This window comes from Salmo salar, chromosome 13, assembly GCF_965601325.2.
Source record: "Salmo salar chromosome 13, fSalSal1, whole genome shotgun sequence".
Taxonomy (NCBI): domain Eukaryota; kingdom Metazoa; phylum Chordata; class Actinopteri; order Salmoniformes; family Salmonidae; genus Salmo; species Salmo salar.
Window position 1 is genome coordinate 60588148 of NC_138303.1, and position 22609 is coordinate 60610756.

The 22609-nt window shown below is 44.5% G+C and overlaps 1 protein-coding gene across 4 annotated transcripts in view; it reads left to right on the forward strand.

Annotated features, from left to right (window-relative positions):
- The window catches only part of LOC106567509 (SH3 and PX domain-containing protein 2B), a 92571-nt gene that overhangs the window by 36439 nt on the left and 33523 nt on the right, over positions 1-22609 (forward strand). For all 4 annotated transcript variants that reach the window (XM_014136822.3, XM_014136823.3, XM_014136824.3 and 1 more), the window contains exon 4: positions 16241-16317. In XM_014136822.3, coding sequence (XP_013992297.3) covers positions 16241-16317 — 77 coding nt within the window. The remainder of the gene's footprint in view (positions 1-16240; positions 16318-22609) is intronic.

Genomic DNA, 22609 nt, shown 5'->3' on the forward strand with positions numbered 1-22609 from the left:
TTAGTCTTTGACATCCTGCTATGTGAAGCTGTCTGGCAGGGTCTAGTAGCCTCTGATGAACTTCTGCTGCTCTTTGAGAACTGTGGCATGGCCCGATTTGCACAGCAAATTTCTGTCTGCACTCACGACCACATGGTCAGGGAAACAGTTGCAGACCAAATGGCAAATCTGGTCGACTCAGACCAAACCAACAAGACACGGAAGTGGTTTTCCTGTCAGGACTTAGTTTGTACTTCAAGGCCTCTCATTTTGTTTTCACTTCTTTGGCCTCTTAGGATCAGAAAAGTAATTCTGTGGCGTCTGCAAAATGTCTGCTTAGTGTTTTCCCCCCCCTCACTGTGGTTATGATTCAGCATACGAGTCAGCAGTCGACTCTTCAATGTTGTGAATGAGATCAATTTAATCAATGTTGACAGAGGATCTAATGATGAATGTTTGTATATCCAGGCTGTCTGACGACCTCAGTGACTGTCATACTACAGAGCTATGTCAGCTTCCACACAGCTTAATTTATTCATATCAGGAGCCAAGGCAAATTTGCTCTTAACTTCAAAATAGCAGCTACACAAATGGCGCCATGGAACTGAATAATTCCATGGAACATCATAAATTGTCTCTAAGAACCTATATTTATATAACACTTGTGTAGCCTATGTCATTTGGTCATGCCTCTCCAAAGAGAATAACAAAGTATTTTGTGCTTAAGTGCTGTGTACCAGTAAACAAAGCAGGCCATTATACCGCAACATGGGAAGTGGCTGTATGTTATCAGTCAGCATCTGGAACCCCTGTAATTACTTATCACACATACCATCTACCCTCTCCACAGACATTACTCTTTCCAGCACTCAGCCCCAAACGCAATTTATTAGCCCAGGGGTTCACAAGATTTTTTGGACTCGGGACCCCTTTTGTGATGGCAAATTCATCAGGAACCCACTTAAAATCATAACCTTACTCTGACTTGAGTGTGATAAAAATAGCATACAAGGAGTTACACTATGGCTGCTGCAGAGCATGGCCAGACTAACCAAGTCTCAGGCCTTGGGAAAGAATATTAAAAGAAAAGAAAAGTCCTAGTCTTTGTGTCAGAGAATTTTGCAGTTCATGGTAATATCCCAATTCTACACATTTTGCCATGGGACAGCAAGACAATTTAGCAGTTAAAGCTTAAATTAGTGCAAATTTTTTTTGGGGGGGATACAAGAAGTATTGACTTGAAAACTGAATAATTTATGGAATACTGTGGATCCCTGTGAGCCTCCCAGGCCCTGTTGTGCATCTAAGGGTAGCCTCTAGTGTACATTAACAATATTACATTGTATTGTACCCTCTAAACTTGTTCTACAGACCCCTTGGCCAAATTTGTATAATCTGTTGTTGCCAACAACACATTTTTAAAAGACACTATTTCACATGACAGTTTCCTGTGGCTGCCCTGGGTAGGTATTGTGTTGAGTAGAGGACTTGAGATAAGTCACTCTCTGGGCAATAAAAGCAGTTTTATACCCCGCTGGCCGTCACAGATTTGCCATGAAGTCTGCCTATCTGGCCCAGCCTTGACTCTGAACTGTAACAGACATTTTATTTTCCCCTAAAAACAGACCTTTCATCGAATGCACCCATGATCATGTGGAACATACAAAGAGGGCAGTTGTTGAGTCGATTTTCCCCTTGACCCCAGAGAACTTGGAAAAGTGTCAAGAAAGCTTTCTATTTGAGGACTGAGAGTGAGAATGGTGGTCAACTTTCAAGTCTCCTGACTCAGTTTTAATAAACTGTTCTGGGAAAGTGTCTGGACTGTCAGCAAGCCAAAGTAGAGAAAATATAATTCACACCTTTAAGAGGAGAGGGGGGGGGGGGGGGGGGATTGTGCATGTAGCTGATGTCAATGGAGTGCTATCAGCCACATGAAAACCACATCTTTTGTGTTTGATACCATTCCAATTACTCCATTCCAGCCATTATTATGAGCCGTCATCTCTTTTATACACTCGTCAGCAATGGATATGGCTGAAATAACCAAAACCACTAATTAGAAGGGATGCCCACATACGTACGGTACATCTGCACGCACAGTGCATTCGGTAAGTATTCAGACCCCTTCCCTTTTTCCACTGTTACGTTAAATTATTTTTTCCCCCTCATGTACACACAATACCCCATAATGACAAAGTGAAGGTTTAGAACGTTTTGCAAATGTATTAAAAACAAATACCTTATTTACGTAAATATTCAGACCATTTGCTATGAGACTCAATTGAGCTTAGGTGCATCCTGTTTCCATTGATCATCTTTGAGATATATTTCTACAACTTGGAGTAAATTCAATATATTTGACATGATTTGGAAAGGAAAACACCTGTCTATATAAAGGTCCCACAGTTGACAGTGCATGTCAGAGCAAAAACCAAGCCATTAGGTCAAAATAATTGTCCGTAGAGCTCTGAGACAGGATTGTGTGAAGGCACAGATCTGGGGAAGGGTACCAAAACATTTCTGCAGCATTGAAGGTTCCCCAACAACAAAGTGGCTTCCATCATTCTTAAATGGAAGAAGTTTGGATCCACCAAGACTCTTCCTAGAGCTGGCTGCCCAGCCAAACTTAGCAATCGAGGGAGAAGGGCTTTGGTCAAGGAGGTGACCAAGAACCCGATGGTCACTCTGACAGAGCTCCAAAGTTCCTCTTTGGAGATGGAAGGACAACCATCTCTGCAGCACTCCACCAATCAGGTCTTTATGGTAGAGTGGCCAGACCAAAACCACTCCTCAGTAAAAGGCACATGACAACCCACTTGCAGTTTGCCAAAAGGCACCTAAATGACTCAGGCCATGAGAAACAAGATTCTCTAGTCTGATGAAACTACATGAGATTTTTGGTTCCAACCGCCGTGTCTTTGTGAGACGCAGAGTAGGTGAACGGATGATCTCCGTATGTGTGGTTCCCACCGTGAAGCATGGAGGTGGTTGTGTGATGGTGTGGGGGTGCATTGTTGGTGACACTGTCAGTGATTTATTTAGAATTCAAGGCACACTTAACCAGCATGGCTACCACAGCATTCTGCAGCAATACGCCATCCTATCTGGTTTGCGCTTAGTGGGACTATCATTTGTTTTTCCAACAGGACAATGACCCAAAACACACCTCCAGGCTGTGTAAGGGCTATTTGACCAAGAAGGAGAGTGATGGAGTGCTGCATCAGATGACCTGGCCTCCACAATCACCCGACCTCATCCCAATTGAGATGGTTTGGGATGAGTTGGACCACAAAGTGAAGGAAAAGCAGCCAACAGGTGCTCAGCATATGTGGAACTCCTTCAAGACTGTTGGAAAAACATTCCAGGTGAAGCTGGTTGAGAGAATGCCAAGCGTGTGCAAAGCTGTCATGGAGGCAAAGGGTGGCTACTTTGAAGAATCTAAAATATATTTTGATTTGTTTAACACTTTTTTGGTTACTACATGATTCCATATGTGTTATTTAGTTTTGATATCTTCACTATTATTCTACATTGTAGAAAATTGTAAAATAAAGAAAAACCCTTGAATGAGTAGGTGTGTCCAAACTTTTTACTGGTACTGTGTGTGTATATATAGTAGTCTGTAGACTGAGGCAGTTGATGTCACCCAGGCAGTTGATGCCACCAGTCATATTATGTACTGACCAGGATGTGACAATTCCAAAAGGAAGGGCAGAAAGTGTATCAGCGAATGAAACATTGTCAGCAGTGGCAGAGCTGTGGTGAACACTGTCAGTTCATTGCTCTTGCCTCATGAACTGCATCCCACCCTGTGAGTGAGTGTCGTCACCACCTCGCTCGAAGACACTAACCCTAGGGAAGTGCCTGAAGCAAAGATCGAGAGGGTCTTCCAGTGACAGAGAGCCGAGAGACAGTCTGTGGTCAACTTAAATCTTTTGATTGTAGTGCAGACGTGGACACAGGCAATGGAGCAGTTACCCAACGCTCAGTAGTCCTAGTGGTAGTACCAAGATGGACGCCATCAACCCCAGCACTAGGTGACACGTTTTGAGCGTGACCGAGCACCCCCTGTTGAACAGGGAGAGGCACTGTCGGAATGACGTGATAAGGCCGTCCGAGAGCGTGGCCCAACGAGAGCGAGAATCCATCTTGACCCCTAGGTATCCCTATTCTCTGTGATGGCACCAAACAACTCTTTCTGGTTGATCTTGAACCCTAGCTCGTTGAGGTGGGTTACAAGAGAAGCCGTGTCTCCTACCACTTGCTCCTGTGTCAGGGAGCAAGGCATGTAATCGTCGATGTAAGCAGATACTCTTAGTCCCTTGATTCTCAGGGGTACTAGAGCTGCCACTACACACTTGCTGAACATTTAGGTAGCGAATGTTAGCCCCAAGGGGACAGCGAGGTATTCGTAGGCTTTTCCTTGAAAGGCAAACCTGAGAACTCCTGCATGTCGGCAGAGTACTTTGTGCCCTCAACTTTCCCCACTTTGTTACAGCCCGAATTAAAAATGGATTACATTGAGATTTGTCAGTTCCCTACACACAATACCCCATGTTAAAGTGGAATTATGTTTAGATTTTCTTTTAGAAATACATTTTTTTAAATTAAAAGCTTTAGTATTCAACCCCTTTGTTATGGCAAGCCTAAATAAGTTCAGGAGTAAAAATGTGCTTAGCAAATCACAAGTTGAATGGACTCAATGTGTGCAATAGCTAGAGTTTTTAAATAACTACCTCATCTCTGTACCCCACACATAATGATCTGTAAAGTCCTGCAGTTGAGCAGTTAATTTCAAAACAGATTCAACCACAAAGACCAGGGATGTTTTGCAATGCCTCGCAAAGGGCACAAATTGGTTTGCAAAAAGGCACTTAAGTAAAACTTCAAAATAAATATGGCAAAGCAATTTAGTTTTAGTCCTGAACACCCAAGTGTTATGTTTGGGGCAAATCCAATACATTACCAAGTACCACGCTACATATTTCCAAGCGTAGTGGTGGCTGCATCATGTTATGGGTGTGCTTGTAATCATTAAGGACTGTGGAGTTTCAGGATAAAAACAAAAATAAACTGAATGGAACTAAGCTCTGGCAAAATTGTAGAGGTTCACCTGGTTGTCTGCTTTCCACCAGATACTGGGAGATGAATTCACCTTTCAGCAGGACAATAACCTAAAACACAAGGCCAAATCTGCACTGGAGTTGCTTATCAAGAAGACAGTGAATGTTCCTGAGTGGCCGATTTACAGTTGACTTAAATCTGCTTGAAAATCTATGGCAAGACCTGAAAATGGTTGCCTAGCAATGATCAACAAACAATTTTATAGAGCTTGAAGAATTTTGAAAATAATAATGGACAAATGTTGTACAATCCAGGTGTGCAAAGCTCTTAGTGACTTACCCAGAAAGATTCACAGCTGTAATCGCTGCCAGGGGTGTTGAATAGTTATCTAATCAAGATAGTGGAAGAAAAATGCTAACATTTGTAAAATAAATAACTAAGAATGTTTAAAAAAAAAAGAGCAGTTGTGTCAAAAAGGACAATTAAATTCATTATAATCCCACTTTATTAACAAAATGTGGAAAATGTCAAGGGGTGTGAATACTTAAGGGACTGTATATGAAAATAAGCGTTGTGCAGGTCGACTGAAGTGAACCAGTTGCCTTGACAAATAGAGCGAGACGGCACATTGAGCGAAAGCATACGGAACATGTACACTCAGAAAGCTGTTGAGGATCTGTAGAACAAGAATAGGGTGCCCCCCCCCCCCCCCCCGACGTACTGGCAGTAGGAGCCACAGTGGCTCTATTCCGCTGGTATTATTCTGAAAGACCCTTTGCTTAATAGAAAGGATATCTCCTCTGGTATGCGCCCTGAGTCGCCAGTTGCTGTTGTCATCAGGACCCCATTAAAAGTGCAAGGTTTCATAGCAAACTGTACCCCTTTGTGACTGTTGACAAGACCCAGGGGTGGACTGCACATGTGTGCAAATTCCCTTCTCTTGCAGCGAGTTGCCCGCTAGTCAGATGACTCTCGCTCACCAGTGGTGCCAGAGCGCTTTTTTGTTGTATTCCCTCGGCAAGACGCTTTAATGCGACAGACTTTTATTACAAAGGGCAGCGTTATAACACTGGGATTTGGGGATAGTTCATAGTAGCGACAGAGCATTTGTCTTCCTGCCTCAGCTGCTGTGAAAGTGTTGAGGGGAGAGCTGTAGCACGGGGGGCACTTGGGTGTCGAGTTGTCCATTGACCAGAACAAATGTGACCAACCTGATAAGAGCATATATATGCTCTTATCTAGCCCTGTTTCTAATAAAATAAAATAAAGCCCTACAAATCTCACAACTCCCATTCCCCCCTACCCAAAATACCACCCAAACCCCACCCCCATCCAACCTTTCTGACCCTGTCAAACAAACTCGCCCTTTCTACATCATCCAATTCTGAGGAGAGCTTCAGGAGCATTAGAGAAATCTTCACAAAGAAGAGAGGTGAGAATGACCAGAGGTGGTGTGAGCCCTCTCTGTCTCCAACAGACGCTGTGATTGGTACTCCAGTTAGAGAATCCGCTAGAGCGAATCCCCATAAAGTGAAATATCTAAAAGATATATTTCAAATGGAACTCAATACTTTTTCGGAGGCCTATTTGTATCCATTTCTTGTTATTGTTGGTGACTTCAAACCCAGACCAGCCGGTGGCCATATTTGTGGCTGCGTGATAAGGACCATATATTTTGGATGTCATCCACTATATTTGATCATGAATTCATGACAAGACACAAGAAGGCTAAACTATTCACATTGCACTTAACTACTTTCATTGTACTTTCAGAGTTGGGTTATTTATGAGGCCAGCCACTGTATTAGCCTGCTAGTAGGTCTGCATTCTAACGGAATGCACTACAGTCTCTACACAAGCCCACTGTATGTAAGCCTACTCTTACCATTCCAAATATGCCATGAGATCATTTGTTGTGAGAAAAGTTAATCAGTCTCTATTAGTATTTGTCTTTACGTGTCAACACAAGCCCACTCAATATAGCCTAGCCTACTCATTGTTCTTCATAGCTGTAACATACGTTATGCAGGCCTGCTGTTACCATTCTAAATGCACCATAAGATCATGTGTTGTTTAAGTGATATTGCCCTCGAAGCCGTTGTTTGGAGGATATACTGTATTGGCACGGGTGTTGTTGTTGGCAAACCGTGCCAAGATCAAATCAAAATCAAATCAAATTTTATTGATCATATACACATTTAGAAGATGTTATTGAGGGTTTAGCGAAATGCTTGTGTTTTAGCTCCAACAGTGCAGTAGTATCTAAAAATTCACAACAATACACACAAATCTAAAATTAAAGAATGGAATTAAGAAATGTATAAATATTAGGTCGAGCAATGTCGGAGTGCCATTGACTAAAATACAGTAGAATAGAATACATTATATATGTGAAATTAGTAAATCAGTATGTAAAAATAATTAAAGTGACCAGTGATTCCCTGTCTATGTATATAGGGCAGCAGCCTCTAAGGTGCAGGGTTGAGTAACCGGGTGGTAGCTGGCTAGTGATGGCTATTTAACAGTCTGATGGCCTTGAGATAGAACCTGTTTTTCAGTCTCTCGGTCCCAGCTTTGATGCACCTGTACTGACCTCGCCTTCTGGATGGTAGTGGGGTGAACAAGCTGTGGCTCGGGTGTTTGATGTCCTTGATGATCTTTTTGGCCTTCCTGTGACATCGGGTGCTGTAGGTGTCCTGGAAGGCAGGCAGTGAGGCTTGGGTGGTTGATGTGTTGGGCAGACCACACCACCCTCTGGAGAGCCCTGCAGTTGTGGGCGGTGCAGTTGCCATACCAGGCGGTGATACAGCCTGACAAGACGCTCTCAATTGTGCATCTGTAAAGGTTTGTGAGGGTCCTAGGGGCAAGCCAAATTTCTAATGCTGTTGTGCCTTCTTCAGCACACTGTCTGTGTGGGTGGAACATTTCAGATTGTCAGTGATGTGTATGACACTGTGGTCCCGTCAAAGTGGATAAGGGCGTGCTCCCTCTGCTGTTTCCTGAAGTCCACAATCAGTTCCTTCATTTTGTTGACGTTGAGGGAGAGGCTATTTTCTTGGCACCACTTCGCCAGGGCCCTCACCTCCTCCCAGTAGGCTGTCTCGTCATTGCTGGTAATCAGGTCTACCACTGTTGTGTCCTCTGCCAAGTTGATGATTGAGTTGGAGGCGTGCATGGCCACGCAGTCATGGGTGAACAGGGAGTACAGGAGGGGGCTGAGCACGCACCCTTGTGTGGCACCTGTGTTGAGGATCAGCAAAGTTGAGGTGATGTTTCCAACCTTCACCACCTGGGGGCGGCCCGTTAAGAAGTCCAGGACCCAGTTGCACAGGGCAGTGTTCAGACCCAGGGCCCCGAGCTTAATGATGAGCTTGGAGGGTACTATGGTGTTGAATGCTGAGCTATAGTCAATGAACAGCATTCTTAGATAGGTATTCCTCTCGCCCAGATGGGATAGGGCAGTGCAATAGCGATTGCATCATCTGTGGATCTATTGGGGCAGTATGCAAATTTAAGTGGGTCTAGGATGTCAGGTAAGGTAGAAGTGATATGATCCTTAAATAGTCTCTCAAAGCACTTCAAGATGACAGAAGTGAGTGCTACGGGGCGATAGTCATTTAGTTCAGTTACCTTTGCTTTCTTGGGTACAGGAACAGTGGTGGACATATTTAAGCAAGTGGGGACAGCAGACTGGGATAGGCAGAGATATGTCCATAAAAACTCCAGCCAGCTGGTCTGCACATGCTCTGAGGATGCGTCTAGGGATGCCGTCTGGGCCGGCAGCCTTGCGAGGGTTAACATGCTTAAAATGTCTTACGTCGGCCACGGAGAACGAGAGCCCACGGTCCTTGGGAGTGAGCCGCATCGCTGGCACTGTCATCCTCAAAGCGTGCGAAGAAGGTGTTTAGCTTGTCCGGGAGCAAGACGTCGGTGTCCCCAATGTGGCTGGTTTCCCCTTTGTAATCAGTTGAGTTCCGGAACTCCAATTTCAGCAGCAGCAGCTGAAAAATGAGCTCCTACAAATATTGAAATTTACATGGTTTTTAGAGTGAAGTACATCGGAAAAAAGCAAAAGAAAACTGCAGGACTGAATAGGAGAAAAAACAAGCAACAAACAAAGAAGATAGGCTTTTGAAAAATAAATATTTTTCATAAAATTGTAGTTATCTTAGCAAGCTGAATTGTTTACCATTTGCTAAGCAGTTGCTAGGGACTCTTTTGGAAGAAGCTAGCTAGCTAACGAAGAACAACAAAGAATATCTAGTTAACAGAAGAAAAGAAAGAGAAAATCAGGACAGAAGAAAAAGGATATGAAAGTGAAACAGTTCTCTAAAGACACAGGAGACAATAATACAAGAAACAACACTTCTGTAGCTTGTCAACTATGTGTCTGTCTATCCCTGTTCTCTCCTCTCTGCACAGGCCATACAAACGCTTCACACCGCGTGGCCGCTGCCACTCTAACCTGGTGGTCCCAGCGCGCACGACCCACGTGGAGTTCCAGGTCTCCGGCAGCCTCTGGAACTGCCGGTCTGCAGCCAACAAGGCTGAGTTCATCTCAGCCTATGCTACCCTCCAGTCCCTAGACTTCCTGGCGCTGACGGAAACATGGATTACCACAGATAACACTGCTACTCCTACTGCTCTCTCTTCGTCTGCCCACGTGTTCTCGCCATACCCCTCGAGCATCGAGCCAGCGGGGTGGTGGCACTGGAATCCTCATCTCGCCCAAGTGGACATTCTCTCTTTCTCCCCTGACCCATCTGTCTATCTCCTCATTTGAATTCCATGCTGTCACAGTTACCAGCCCTTTCAAGCTTAACATCCTTATCATTTATCGCCCTCCAGGTTCCCTTGGAGAGTTCATCAATGAGCTTGACGCCTTGATAAGTTCCTTTCCTGAGGATGGCTCACCTCTCACAGTTCTGGGTGACTTTAACCTCCCCACGTCTACCTTTGACTCATTCCTCTCTGCCTCCTTCTTTCCACTCCTCTCCTCTTTTGACCTCACCCTCTCACCTTCCCCCCCCTACTCACAAGGCAGGCAATACGCTTGACCTCATCTTTACTAGATGCTGTTCTTCCACTAATCTCATTGCAACTCCCCTCCAAATCTCCGACCACTACCTTGTATCCTTTTCCCTCTTGCTCTCATCCAACACTTCTCACTCTGCCCCTACTCGGATGGTATTGCGCCGTCCCAACCTTCGCTCTCTCTCTCCCGCTACTCTCTCTTCTTCCATCCTATCATCTCTTCCCTCTGCTCCAACCTTCTCCAACCTATCTCCTGATTCTGCCTCCTCAACCCTCCTCTCCTCCCTTTCTGCATCCTTTGATTTTCTCTGTCCCCTATCCTCCAGGCCGGCTCGGTCCTCACCTCCTGCTCCGTGGCTCGACGACTCACTACGAGCTCACAGAACAAGGCTCCGGGCAGCCGAGCGGAAATGGAGGAAAACTCGCCTCCCTGCGGACCTGGCATCCTTTCACTCACTCCTCTCTATATTCTCCTCTTCTGTCTCTGCTGCTAAAGCCACTTTCTACCACTCTAAATTCCAAGCATCTGCCTCTAACCCTAGGAAGCTCTTTGCTACCTTCTCCTCCCTCCTGAATCCTCCTCCCCCTCCCCCCCCCCTCCTCCCTCTCTGCGGATGACTTCGTCAACCATTTTGAAAAGAAGGTTGACGATATCCGATCCTCGTTTGCTAAGTCAAACGACACCGCTGGTCCTGCTCACACTGCCCTACCCTGTGCTTTGACCTCTTTCTCTCCTCTCTCTCCAGATGAAATCTCGCGTCTTGTGACGGCCGGCCGCCCAACAACCTGCCCACTTGACCCTATCCCCTCCTCTCTTCTCCAGACCATTTCCGGAGACCTTCTCCCCTTCCTCACCTCGCTCATCAACTCATCCTTGACCGCTGGCTACGTCCCTTCCGTCTTCAAGAGAGCGAGAGTTGCACCCCTTCTGAAAAAACCTACACTCGATCCCTCCGATGTCAACAACTACAGACCAGTATCCCTTCTTTCTTTTCTCTACAAAACTCTTGAACGTGCCGTCCTTGGCCAGCTCTCCTGCTATCTCTCTCAGAATGACCTTCTTGATCCTAATCAGTCAGGTTTCAAGACTGGGCATTCAACTGAGACTGCTCTTCTCTGTGTCACGGAGGCTCTCCGCACTGCTAAAGCTAACTCTCTCTCCTCTGCTCTCATCCTTCTAGACCTATCTGCTGCCTTTGATACTGTGAACCATCAGATCCTCCTCTCCACCCTCTCCGAGTTGGGCATCTCCGGCGCGGCCCACGCTTGGATTGCGTCCTACCTGACAGGTCGCTCCTACCAGGTGGCGTGGCGAGAATCTGTCTCCGCACCATGTGCTCTCACCACTGGTGTCCCCCAGGGCTCTGTTCTAGGCCCTCTCCTATTCTCGCTATACACCAAGTCACTTGGCTCTGTCATATCCTCACATGGTCTCTCCTATCATTGCTATGCAGACGACACACAATTAATCTTCTCCTTTCCCCCTTCTGATAACCAGGCGGCGAATCGCATCTCTGCATGTCTGTCAGACATATCAGTGTGGATGACGGATCACCAGCTCAAGCTGAACCTCGGCAAGACGGAGCTGCTCTTCCTCCCGGGGAAGGACTGCCCGTTCCATGATCTCGCCATCACGGTTGACAACTCCCTTGTGTCCTCCTCCCAGAGTGCTAAGAAACTTGGCGTGATCCTGGACAACACCCTGTCGTTCTCCACTAACATCAAGGCGGTGACCCGATCCTGTAGGTTCATGCTCTACAACATTCGCAGAGTACGACCCTGCCTCACACAGGAAGCGGCGCAGGTCCTAATCCAGGCACTTGTCATATCCCGTCTGGATTACTGCAACTCGCTGTTGGCTGGGCTCCCTGCCTGTGCCATTAAACCCCTACAACTCATCCAGAACGCCGCAGCCCGTCTGGTGTTCAACCTTCCCAAGTTCTCTCACGTCACCCCGCTCCTCCGCTCTCTCCACTGGCTTCCAGTTGAAGCTCGCATCCGCTACAAGACCATGGTGATTGCCTACGGAGCTGTGAAGGGAACGGCACCTCCATACCTTCAGGCTCTGATCAGGCCCTACACCCAAACAAGGGCACTGCGTTCATCCACCACTGGCCTGCTGGCCCCCCTACCTCTGAGGAAGCACAGTTCCCGCTCAGCCCAGTCAAAACTGTTCGCTGCTCTGGCACCCCAATGGTGGAACAAGCTCCCTCACGACGCCAGGACAGCGGAGTCAATCACCACCTTCCGGAGACACCTGAAACCCCACCTCTTTAAGGAATACCTAGGATAGGATAAAGTAATCCTTCTAACCCCCCCCCCTTAAAAGATTTAGATGCACTATTGTAAAGTGGTTGTTCCACTGGATATCATAAGGTGAATGCACCATTTTGTAAGTCGCTCTGGATAAGAGCGTCTGCTAAATGACTTAAATGTAATGTAATGTAAATGTAATCCGTGATTGTCTGTAGACCCTGCCACGTACTTCTTGTATCTGAGCCGTTGAATTGCGATTCCACTTTGTCTCTGTTCTGACGTTTTGCCTGTATGATTGCCTCATAATGTTTGTATTCGACCATATTCCCAGTCACCTTGCCATGGTTAAATCTGGTGGTTCACGCTTTCAGTTTTGTGCGAATGCTGCCATCTATCCACAGTTTCTGGTTTGGGTAGGTTTTAACCTCTATGGGCTAGTCCCACCCGTGGTGCACTCCATCAACAGCAGGTGCATTTCAAGAGCGGCAAATTTGAATCTAAATAAATGTCAAAATTCAAATTTTTCAAACATACAACTATTTTACACCCTTTGAAAGATAAACATCTCCTTAATCTAACCACGTTTTACGATTTCAAAAAGGTTTTACGGCGAAAGCATACATTTAGAGTATGTTAGGACAGTACATTTACAAGAGTTGTGTGTAATGTTTTGTCAATTCAAAGACAGGGTCACCAATACCATAAAACCAGCTAAAATGATGCACTAACCTTTTGCAATCTCCATCAGATGACACTCCTAGGACATTATGTTAGACAATGCATGCATTTTTAGTTCTATCAAGTTCATATTTATATCCAAAAACAGCGTTTTACTATGGCATTGATGTTGAGGAAATCGTTTCCCTCCAATAACCGGCAGTCAAGTCAGCACCACAAATTAAATAATTAAAATTAGAAAACATTGGTAAAATATTATATTGTCATTTAAAGAATTATAGATTTACATCTCTTGAACGCAATCAACTTGCCAGATTTAAAAATAACCTTACTGGGAAATCACACTTTGCAATAATCTGAGCACTGCGCCCAGAAAAATACGCGTTGCGATACAGACTAGCCGTCATGTTGGGGAGATCTAAAATCGAAAATACTATGTAAATAATCCATTACCTTTGATTCTCTTCATCAGATGTCACTTCCAGGTATCACAGGTCCATAACGAATGTAGTTTTGTTCAAAAAAGCTCATCATTTATGTCCAAAAATCTCCGTCTTGTTAGCACATGATCTAAGCCCGCCGGACTTCACTTCATGAACGAGGGGAAAAAATATATTTACGTTCGTTCAAACATGTCAAACGTTGTATAGCATAAATCATTAGGGCCTTTTTTAACCAGAACATGAATAATATTCAAGGTGGACGAATGCATTCTCTTTTATATCGTATTGGAACGAGGGTACCCAACATGAACTCGCGCGCCAGGTGTCTAATGGGCCATCATCGTTCCATGGCTCTTGTTCGGTCAGATCTCCCTCCAGAAGACTCAAAACACTTTGTAAAGGCTGGTGACATCTAGTGGAAGCAATAGGAAGTGCCAAAATATTCCTCAGCCCCTGTGTTTTTCAATGGCATAGGTTTAAAGGTAATACAACACATCAGGTATCCACTTCCTGTCAGAAAATGTCTCAGGGTTTTGCCTGCCAAATGAGTTCTGTTATACTCACAGACACCATTCAAACAGTTTTAGAAACTTTAGGGTGTTTTCTATCCATATATAATAAGTATATGCATATTCTAGTTACTGGGTAGGATTAGTAACCAGATTAAATCGGGTACATTTTTTTATCCAGCCGTGCAAATACTGCCCCCTAGCCCTAACAGGTTAATAGTCACAGTGGGAACAACATCCCCTATACATTTCCTGATAAACTCAGTCATTGTGTCCGTGTATACGTCAATGTTATTGTCAGAGGCTACCCGGAACATATCCCAGATCAAACAATCTTGAGGCATGGATTCTAATTGGTCAGACCAGCGTTGAATAGACCTTAGCACGGGTACTTCCTGTTTGAGTTGCTGCCTATAATTTTCTCGAGGAAATCTCAGTAGTCCATGACCACATAGACAAGTCCCAAAGATGCCTATAGACAGCTGTCGGTGGGGTTTCTCTGAACAGCTCTTACCCATCACAGCTGTTACCCTCTCAAACTTGTCAATGGCTTCTCCTGTCAGTGCTCACTATCTGTAGATCGACACGGGTGGTGGTGGACTGAACCCCTAGATAACATTATAGATCGAAAAACTCTGCTCACACAGAACTGGTTGGGGTATTCATTCAGACACACACTTCTTTCACATCACACAGAAACCCTATATAACGTTATAAATCTTAGGTTTTCACATCCACAACACTCCATGTGCATCTTCAACGATTCTCTGTCATTACATCCTATGCAACATGTTTCTTCAACGGTTCTTGCTGCTACTTCCTATACATATAAAACAACACCCCGTGCTCAATAACACCTCGTGCTATTACTAGTATTTTTTATTTTATTTAACTAGGCAAGTCAGTTAAGAACAAATTCTTATTTTCAATGATAGCCTACCCCGGTTAAACCCTAACCCGGACGACGCTGGGCCAATTGTGAGCTGCACTATGAGACTCTCAATCACGGCCGGTTGTGATACAGCCTGGAATCGAACCAGGGTCTGTAGTGACGCCTCTAGAACTGTGATGCAGTGCCTTAGACCGATACGCCACTCGGGAGCCCAGAGTAGTACTAGTAGTCCCAGACTACGATGGGCGGTGGTGGACAGAACCCCTAGCTAACGTTATATATCGGAACTTATTATCCAAACACACTCAGTAGTCCCAGACCACAGTGGTCCCAGACCACATAGACAATTCCCAGAAATGCCTATAGACAGCTGTTGGTGGGGCTTCTCTGAACAGCCCTTACCCGTCTCAGTAGTCCCAGACTACTTTAGCCTCCCAGAGACTATGGTACCTTTCTAGTAGTCCCAGACCAAATAGACATAATTTCATTTTTATGTTTAGTTTAATTTATTTTTGTAATAATTTTCATACAAATTTATTTCAATTGACATACTGAAATCAGTTGCCATGTCCCTCAATTGTTCGTGGATTATGTGTCTCCTCCTGGGCAGTAATGGTCTGGTCTGGGTGGGTCCTCGTCGTCTTTTGCTCAGATGGTTATTTCCCTCATGCTACATAATATGGGCCACCGGTTTTCCTCACAGACCCTCACTGGAAAGCTCTGCAGGCACCAGACTGTTGTGGAAATTACCACCAGGGACACCTGGAGTCAATATTAAATGAATCATTCTTTATTATCAGCATGCTGAAGAGGTTCCAACAAACCATAGTACACGTCGGTTGGGAGCTCTGCCGGGGCAGTCCCGTTAGTTCTCTTATATACTGTTTACACAGACAAGTTATAATTGCATGATTTACATTATTCATCATCATTAACGTGTGGTTCCTGCATGTGACTGACCAATACCTCAAGAGGCTGAGATACCCCTTTTGGTTCTCAATGCAATGTTCTGGGTGTACTGCCAAATTGCTTATACTGATAGTGAGGATTCCTCCCAGGCACGATCAATCAGTCACTTGCATGAACCAAGTCTAATTGGTTATAGAAAAGCACAAACATAACATTTTCCTTCACAAGCGAATACAGTAATCTGTAAAAACTGATTATTGCAGTTATGGATTATTTATAATTGTTTGTCTGCTTGTATAATTGCTACTGTGAATCCACACCATTCAAATACTGATTTATCATACAGTTCGAGTATGTACTATATATAACGTGAGACCATGGTTGAGGACTAGGATAAGAGGGGAGGCTAGAGGGCTTCGTATCTTTGTAAGACATGTACATTAGATCCTAAAGACTACTGTTTTTTTTCCTTCCAGGGAAGATCCTGTTCAGGAGAAGCCATATCAGGGATGTGGCCATGAAGCGCCTGAGGCCTATCAACGAGTACTGCAGGGTGAGTAGGCTCTGACTGAGACCACTGCTCAGCTGGTGGGGAAATTCAGGGGTATTACATCTTCCACACTCACTCGTTATGGACGACACAACAGTATGACCCAAACTTGAACCCCTAAAACCTCCCATGGGGATGTAGCCTGGAGAGGAACCTAAATCTCAGGTATTAGGACATTAGCACTGTGGTAGATAGAGCTTCAGACTAGAGCGAGGGGTTTGCATTCATGATCCTGCTGACCAGTTTACCTCACTAATAGCATGGCAGTCAGAGTGAGACTGTTTTGGATTCCTTACACCCTCACATCTAGTTCCACTGACCTGTTATAGCCATTCGGTTTCTCTATACAAAGACCAATGCACTAGCAATGTTAAAAACATGTATATCTTGTATGTTTATCATTACCTACTGGGAAATATACAATAACAAAATCAGTCATCCTCGAAAATATGATATTTTCTTCAGGAATTAGACATTGCGGAAACTGAAGGCAGTCTGGAACATGGCTGACAGAGAAAATAATTCCATCTGGAAAACAAAGCAGCATAGTTGCAGAGTCTGTGATTAGCTCTTTGGTGGAAAAGCAAGAAGAGAAGTGGGGAATCCATCTCTGTCACAGGCAGTAGGGATGCTGTGGTATCTCTGTGCTATCTCTCCATCAGTGCAGTGGTTTGAGGAGCCCTGAGCTAGCCCCTGTCAGCAACATCACCAGGCCCCCCAACTAAATCAAATCAAATCAAACATTATTTGTCACAAGCGCTGAATAAAACAAGTGTAGACCTTACCGTGAAATGCTTACTTACAAGCCCTTAACCACTAGGCACACACTGGTTGAATCAGCATTGTTTCCACATCATATTAATGAAATTATGTTGAACCAACGTGGAATAGACGTTGAATTGACGGCTGTGCCCAGTGGGCCGTGTTTACTTTTAAAAGGCTTCCCAATAAACCAGAACTGCCTTTTTATGTTGCCTGGGGAATTTTTGAAAGGTGGTTCCATCTCAGTCATGCTCTTAAAAAACAACATATTCCCTGGCATGGCCAGAGAACCTTTGTTTATGAAGCCAGGTCACTGGTGAGAGAGATGGGATACACATGGGAGGGGAGGCCTAGGGGTCAGGATACCTCAGGGGGTCGTTTTGGGATACGGGTGCAAAAAAGGTCACAGCTTTAAGTACTGTAATACAGGGGGGAAACTAAGGTCCTAGAGTTGATGTGTTGTGGGTGTGTTTAGGTTTATGTGAATAGTTTTAGACTAAGTTTGCACCACTTCTATGGGATTACGTAGAACTTCCTCAGTCTGGTATGCAGTCACGTTTGTTGTTGTTGTGGTTTCCATAGAGGACTTTGATATACTGATTTAGTAACATCCTCAATACAAATGAACACATTGAAGACAAAGAAAAGGTTGAATACAACTGCTCTCCTTTTTGTCAGAGAGGGCTTAACAAAGTCATCTGGTTACAGCGTTGAATAATTCAATGTTTAGATCTACGGCCACCTATGATAGATAGTCTCTTTGTTGACTGTGTTGGTGGCTTGCCCTTAAAGACCCAATGCAGCTGTTTTTATCACAATATCAAAACATTTTTAGGTAACAATTAGAGTTCTTATTTCCATAAAACATTTGTCAAAAATAAACTAAACTTCTTAGCAAAGAGCATTTTCTCAAGCAAAAATGTAGCTAGGACTGTCTGGGAGTGGTATGAGTAACATGCTGACCACACCTCTTATGTCATGTGCGCGAGCGTTGCAAAATACATTCACACATACATACATGTTATTCAATCATTGCAGCCACACTGCTCGCACGTGCCAACAAGCGTCTGCGCTGCCAAGCGCTAAAATAGAAGTCAGTTCTATTTGTGACGCTGAACGCGGTGCAAGTCCTGCCTCTCCCATCTCCTCATTGGTTTATAGAATCAGATACCCACGTGCCACCTCCTCATAGGTTACACCCACGTGGGTGACTGAAAGATGAACAGAGGTCAGTTGGTCGTCGTGGTAATACTATAAAAGTTATATGCCAATCGCCATATAAAGTCCAAAGAAGAAAAGGCCTGAAGGAGGAGAGATGACTAGAAATGATTCGGTTGACCGTTTTATGTGTGGATTAATTGTCGGTGTAGAGGACCATTTCCAGTAAAATAACAACTCAACATTTATATCCCAGGACAAATTAGCTAGCAACAGAAAGCTAGCTAAATAGGACAAATTAGCTAGCAACTGCAGGCTAGCTAGCTACATTTCCATAAATATTTCATGCTTTTGGACCTGTCCCCAAACTAATATAATTGGTTCAGAGTTTGTTTTGATATTTCAACCTACGTGTCATTATCGCGTTTTGGTGTGGGGGGACAAAATCTATTTGCGCACGATGGTGCACGCGCGTGTCTGGTCTGGGCATGGTGTGAGGGCCCTAATTGGACTAACCTAATGGGAGGAATATGTAACCTGAAAACTAGCTGTTATTAGCAGCGATGTTTGAAACTTACTTTGTTATTGTTCTATTAACTTATAGTCAATTAATATATAGTATTCATTCTTTATATCTCTGTCCATATTGTCCATGAGTTTATAGTAGATAGACCATATGGTTCAAGGGAAAATAGCCTAATACATTTGTTTAAAGCATCTAATCAGCAATGGCATTATTTTCAATTAACTCTGCAACTCTTTCAACTATTGACTTTTTTCAGAACTGACACCAGTTTGAGGTCAAAATATTGACAACAAATCCATATTGACATAGTAAAATAAATAAATGTGTGTAAAAAATATATAAAGAATATTTCATGCTGAAACCTTCATATTAAACAACAATGGTATTCACTATGTTGATTGTTTATATTTAGGATAAGTCTTTACAGCTTTTTCTTTCTATTATTCATTTTAGGGGCCCCCCCTAACCCCCCTCTGTCTTGGCCCTGATCAGGCTGACAGAGGGGAAAATGGGGAAGGTGTTTACTTTATATACTGAACAAAATGTAAAGTGTTGGGTCCATGTTTCATGAGCTGAAATAAAAGATGCCCGAAATTTTCCAAACCGCAAGAACCTTATTTCTCTCAAATGTTGTGCACAAATTTGTTTACATCCCTGTTAGTGAGCATTTCTTCTTATCCAGGATAATCCACCCACCTGACAGGTGTGGCATATCAAGAAGCTGATTAAACAACATGATCATTACACAGGTGCACCCTGTGCTGGGGACAGTAAAAGGCCACTCTAAAATGTGCAATTTAGTCACAGAACACAATGCCATAGATGTCTCACGTTTTGAGGGAGTGTGAAATTGGCATGCTGACTGCAGAAATGTCCACCAGAGCTGTTACCAGAGAATTTCATGTTTATTTCTCTACCATAAGCCGCCTCCAATGTCGTTTTAGTGAATTTGGCAGTACATCCAACCGACCTTACAACCGCAGACCATGTGTAACCACACTATCCCAGGACCTCCACATCTGGCTTCTTCACCTGCGGGATCTTCTGAGACCAGCTACTCGGACAGCTGTTGAAACTGTGGGTTTGCACAACTGAGGAATTTTTGCACAAACTGTCAGAAACCTTCTCAGGGAAGCTCACCTGCATGCTCATCGTCCTCACCAGGGTCTTGACCTGACAGCAGTTCTGCGTTGTAACTGACTTCAGTGTGCAAAAGCTCACCTTCGATGGCCACTAGCACGCTGAAGTGTGCTCTCACGGATTAATTCCGGGTTCAAATGTACCGGACAGATTGCAGACAGCGTGTATGGCGTCATGTAGGTGAGCAGTTTGCTGATGTCAACATTGTGAACAAAGTGCTCCATGGTGGCAGAGAAGTTATGGTATGGGAAGGCATAAGCTACGGACAACGAACACAATTGCATTTTATCATTGGCAATTTGAATTAATAAAGATTCTGTGACGAGATCTTGAGGCTCATTGTCGTGCCATTCATTCTCCGCCATCATCTCATGTTTCAGCATAATAATGCACGGCCCCATGTCACAAGGATCTGTAGACAATTCCTGGAAGCTAAAACTGTCCAAGTTCTTCCATGGCCTGCATACTCACCAGACATATCACCCATTGAGCATGTTTGGGATGCTCTGCATCTTCATGTATGAACGCATGTTCCAGTTCCCACCACTATCCAGCAACTTCACACAGCATTGAACAGTGGGACAACATTCCACAGGCCACAATCAACAGCCTGATCAGCTCTATGTGAAGGAGATGTGTCACGCTACATGAGGCAAACGCTGATCCTCGCCCCTACCTTTTTTAAGGTATCTGTGACCAACAGATGCATATCTGTATTCCCAGTCATGTGAAATCCATAGATTAGGGCCTAATGAATTTTCAATTGACTGATTTCCTTATTGACTGTAACTCAGCAAAATCTTTGAAATTGTTGCATGATGCATTTATGTTTTTGTTTAGTGTAGTTGCTTTCATGTTTGGCTCAGAGGATCACTATTTCGATCTTTCTGTCAAAACGCTGAGTGAGTCCTAAACCTGAATTTGACTCGCATGGAATGACCTTTGCTGGAGTTTCTGCTGTTGGAGAGGAGACGTTGACGCTTGGAGGATATAGGTTTTCACTCCAGTTTTGCCCTTTTACCATTGTTTCTCAATCTTCAGAATTTCCATTGTTTCTCAATCTTCAGAATTTCCATTGTTTGGAAAGGGTGGGCTATAGAATGCTGGTGTATGCTGTTTAAGAAATTGAAAGGGGGATACCTAGTCAGTTGTACAACTGAATGCCTTCAACTGAAATGTGTCTTCCACATTTAACCCAACCACCTCTGAATCAGAGAGGCTGCCTTAAATTGACATCCACGTCTCGGCGCCCGGGGAACAGTGGGTTAACTGCCTTGCTCAGGGGCAGAACAACAGATTTTTATCTTGTCAACTCGGGGATTTGATCCAGCAACCTTTCGGTTACTGGCCAAACGCTCTAAACACTAGGCTACCTGCCACCCCTATAATCTACTTGAATATACATGTAATGTATGTATATTCTCTCCCCACCTTCACTGTTTTCTGTTTGACTTGCACACATGCACTCAACGCCACACACACACTTACGCGCACACACACACACAATTAGGTTAATGCTGCCTGCTGTAAAGACCACCAATAAAGTCAATTTGCTGTAATGTGCCTTCCGGCTCCCAGTCTCTGGGGAGAATACTAATGACCTGCCAGGTCGCAGGCAGAGTGAAGGGGTGAGAAATACAGGGGGAGTATGTTCTTCCTAACCCCAGACACAGTGTACCAGATTCAGTCAGCAGGACCAGGGGATGGGGGGGCTCCTCTGGAGGTCAACACTTAAAACATTTATCATCTGACTCTTAGCTGACTCCAGAGAATCATTTTGATTTTTCTCCCATAAAAAGGCATTTTAAGATTTTAATCTTTGTAATTGACCACTGGACAGTCACACACGTACGTATGCACGCGCACACACGCACACCCTCTTACACCGACGCTAATGGAGAACAGGGTTTCAGCTAAGCCTATGGCAATCCTCCCACACTTTTAGCATGGGCAGTCTGTTGGCACGGTTTCCCATACGGTGAGTCCAAAAGGGCTAGGTGCCACACTGGACAAGGGCACCTTGAACTCTGTCTGGCCCGTATTTTATGATACGGGCCAGCCATATCATAATTCAGGCTCTGGGGGAGCGAGAGAGAGCTGCCCCTCTCTGGGTGGACAGTACTGAGGCACTTAGCCTTATTAAATGCAGATGTATGCTGGGTCTGAGGCTGAGATGGATAGCTTTGAGAAATGCCTCATGGCAGCGAGGAGTGTGCTGCATACTTGCCACTCTGCACACAGTGATAATAAGGGCTGTGTTGTTGGAGAGACCCACCAGCTGGTTCTAGGCATTGGATCAGTTGGATCACTGAGGTGCTGAGGCCTTTGAGGCTGAGAAAGAGAGAGAGAGATCTCAGACCAGTTAGCCTTTCATCTCCTGAGGAATGGCCCTGTTGGCCCTGTCAGCCCGCATCTCTCCCCCACCACTAGATTATCCACAGAGCCGTGGTCAGAGCCACAGCCCTGTGGGCCCCCACAGGGAGAAAGGATCAATGATGATAGATTAGAAACAGGAAATAGAATAGAGTGGACTAGGCTCCATTTAGGTACAGTAGATGCTTTTTCTATGTTGGTGTGGTTGTGTAGTAATGCCTGCTGTATGTAGTTTTGCCTACGCAAGAGGACATGGTATTTGAATGTAGCACCTGTACTATAGCTGTCATTCACTTTGCTGTATCATTATTTCTCATATAGTAGTTCTCCTGGGAA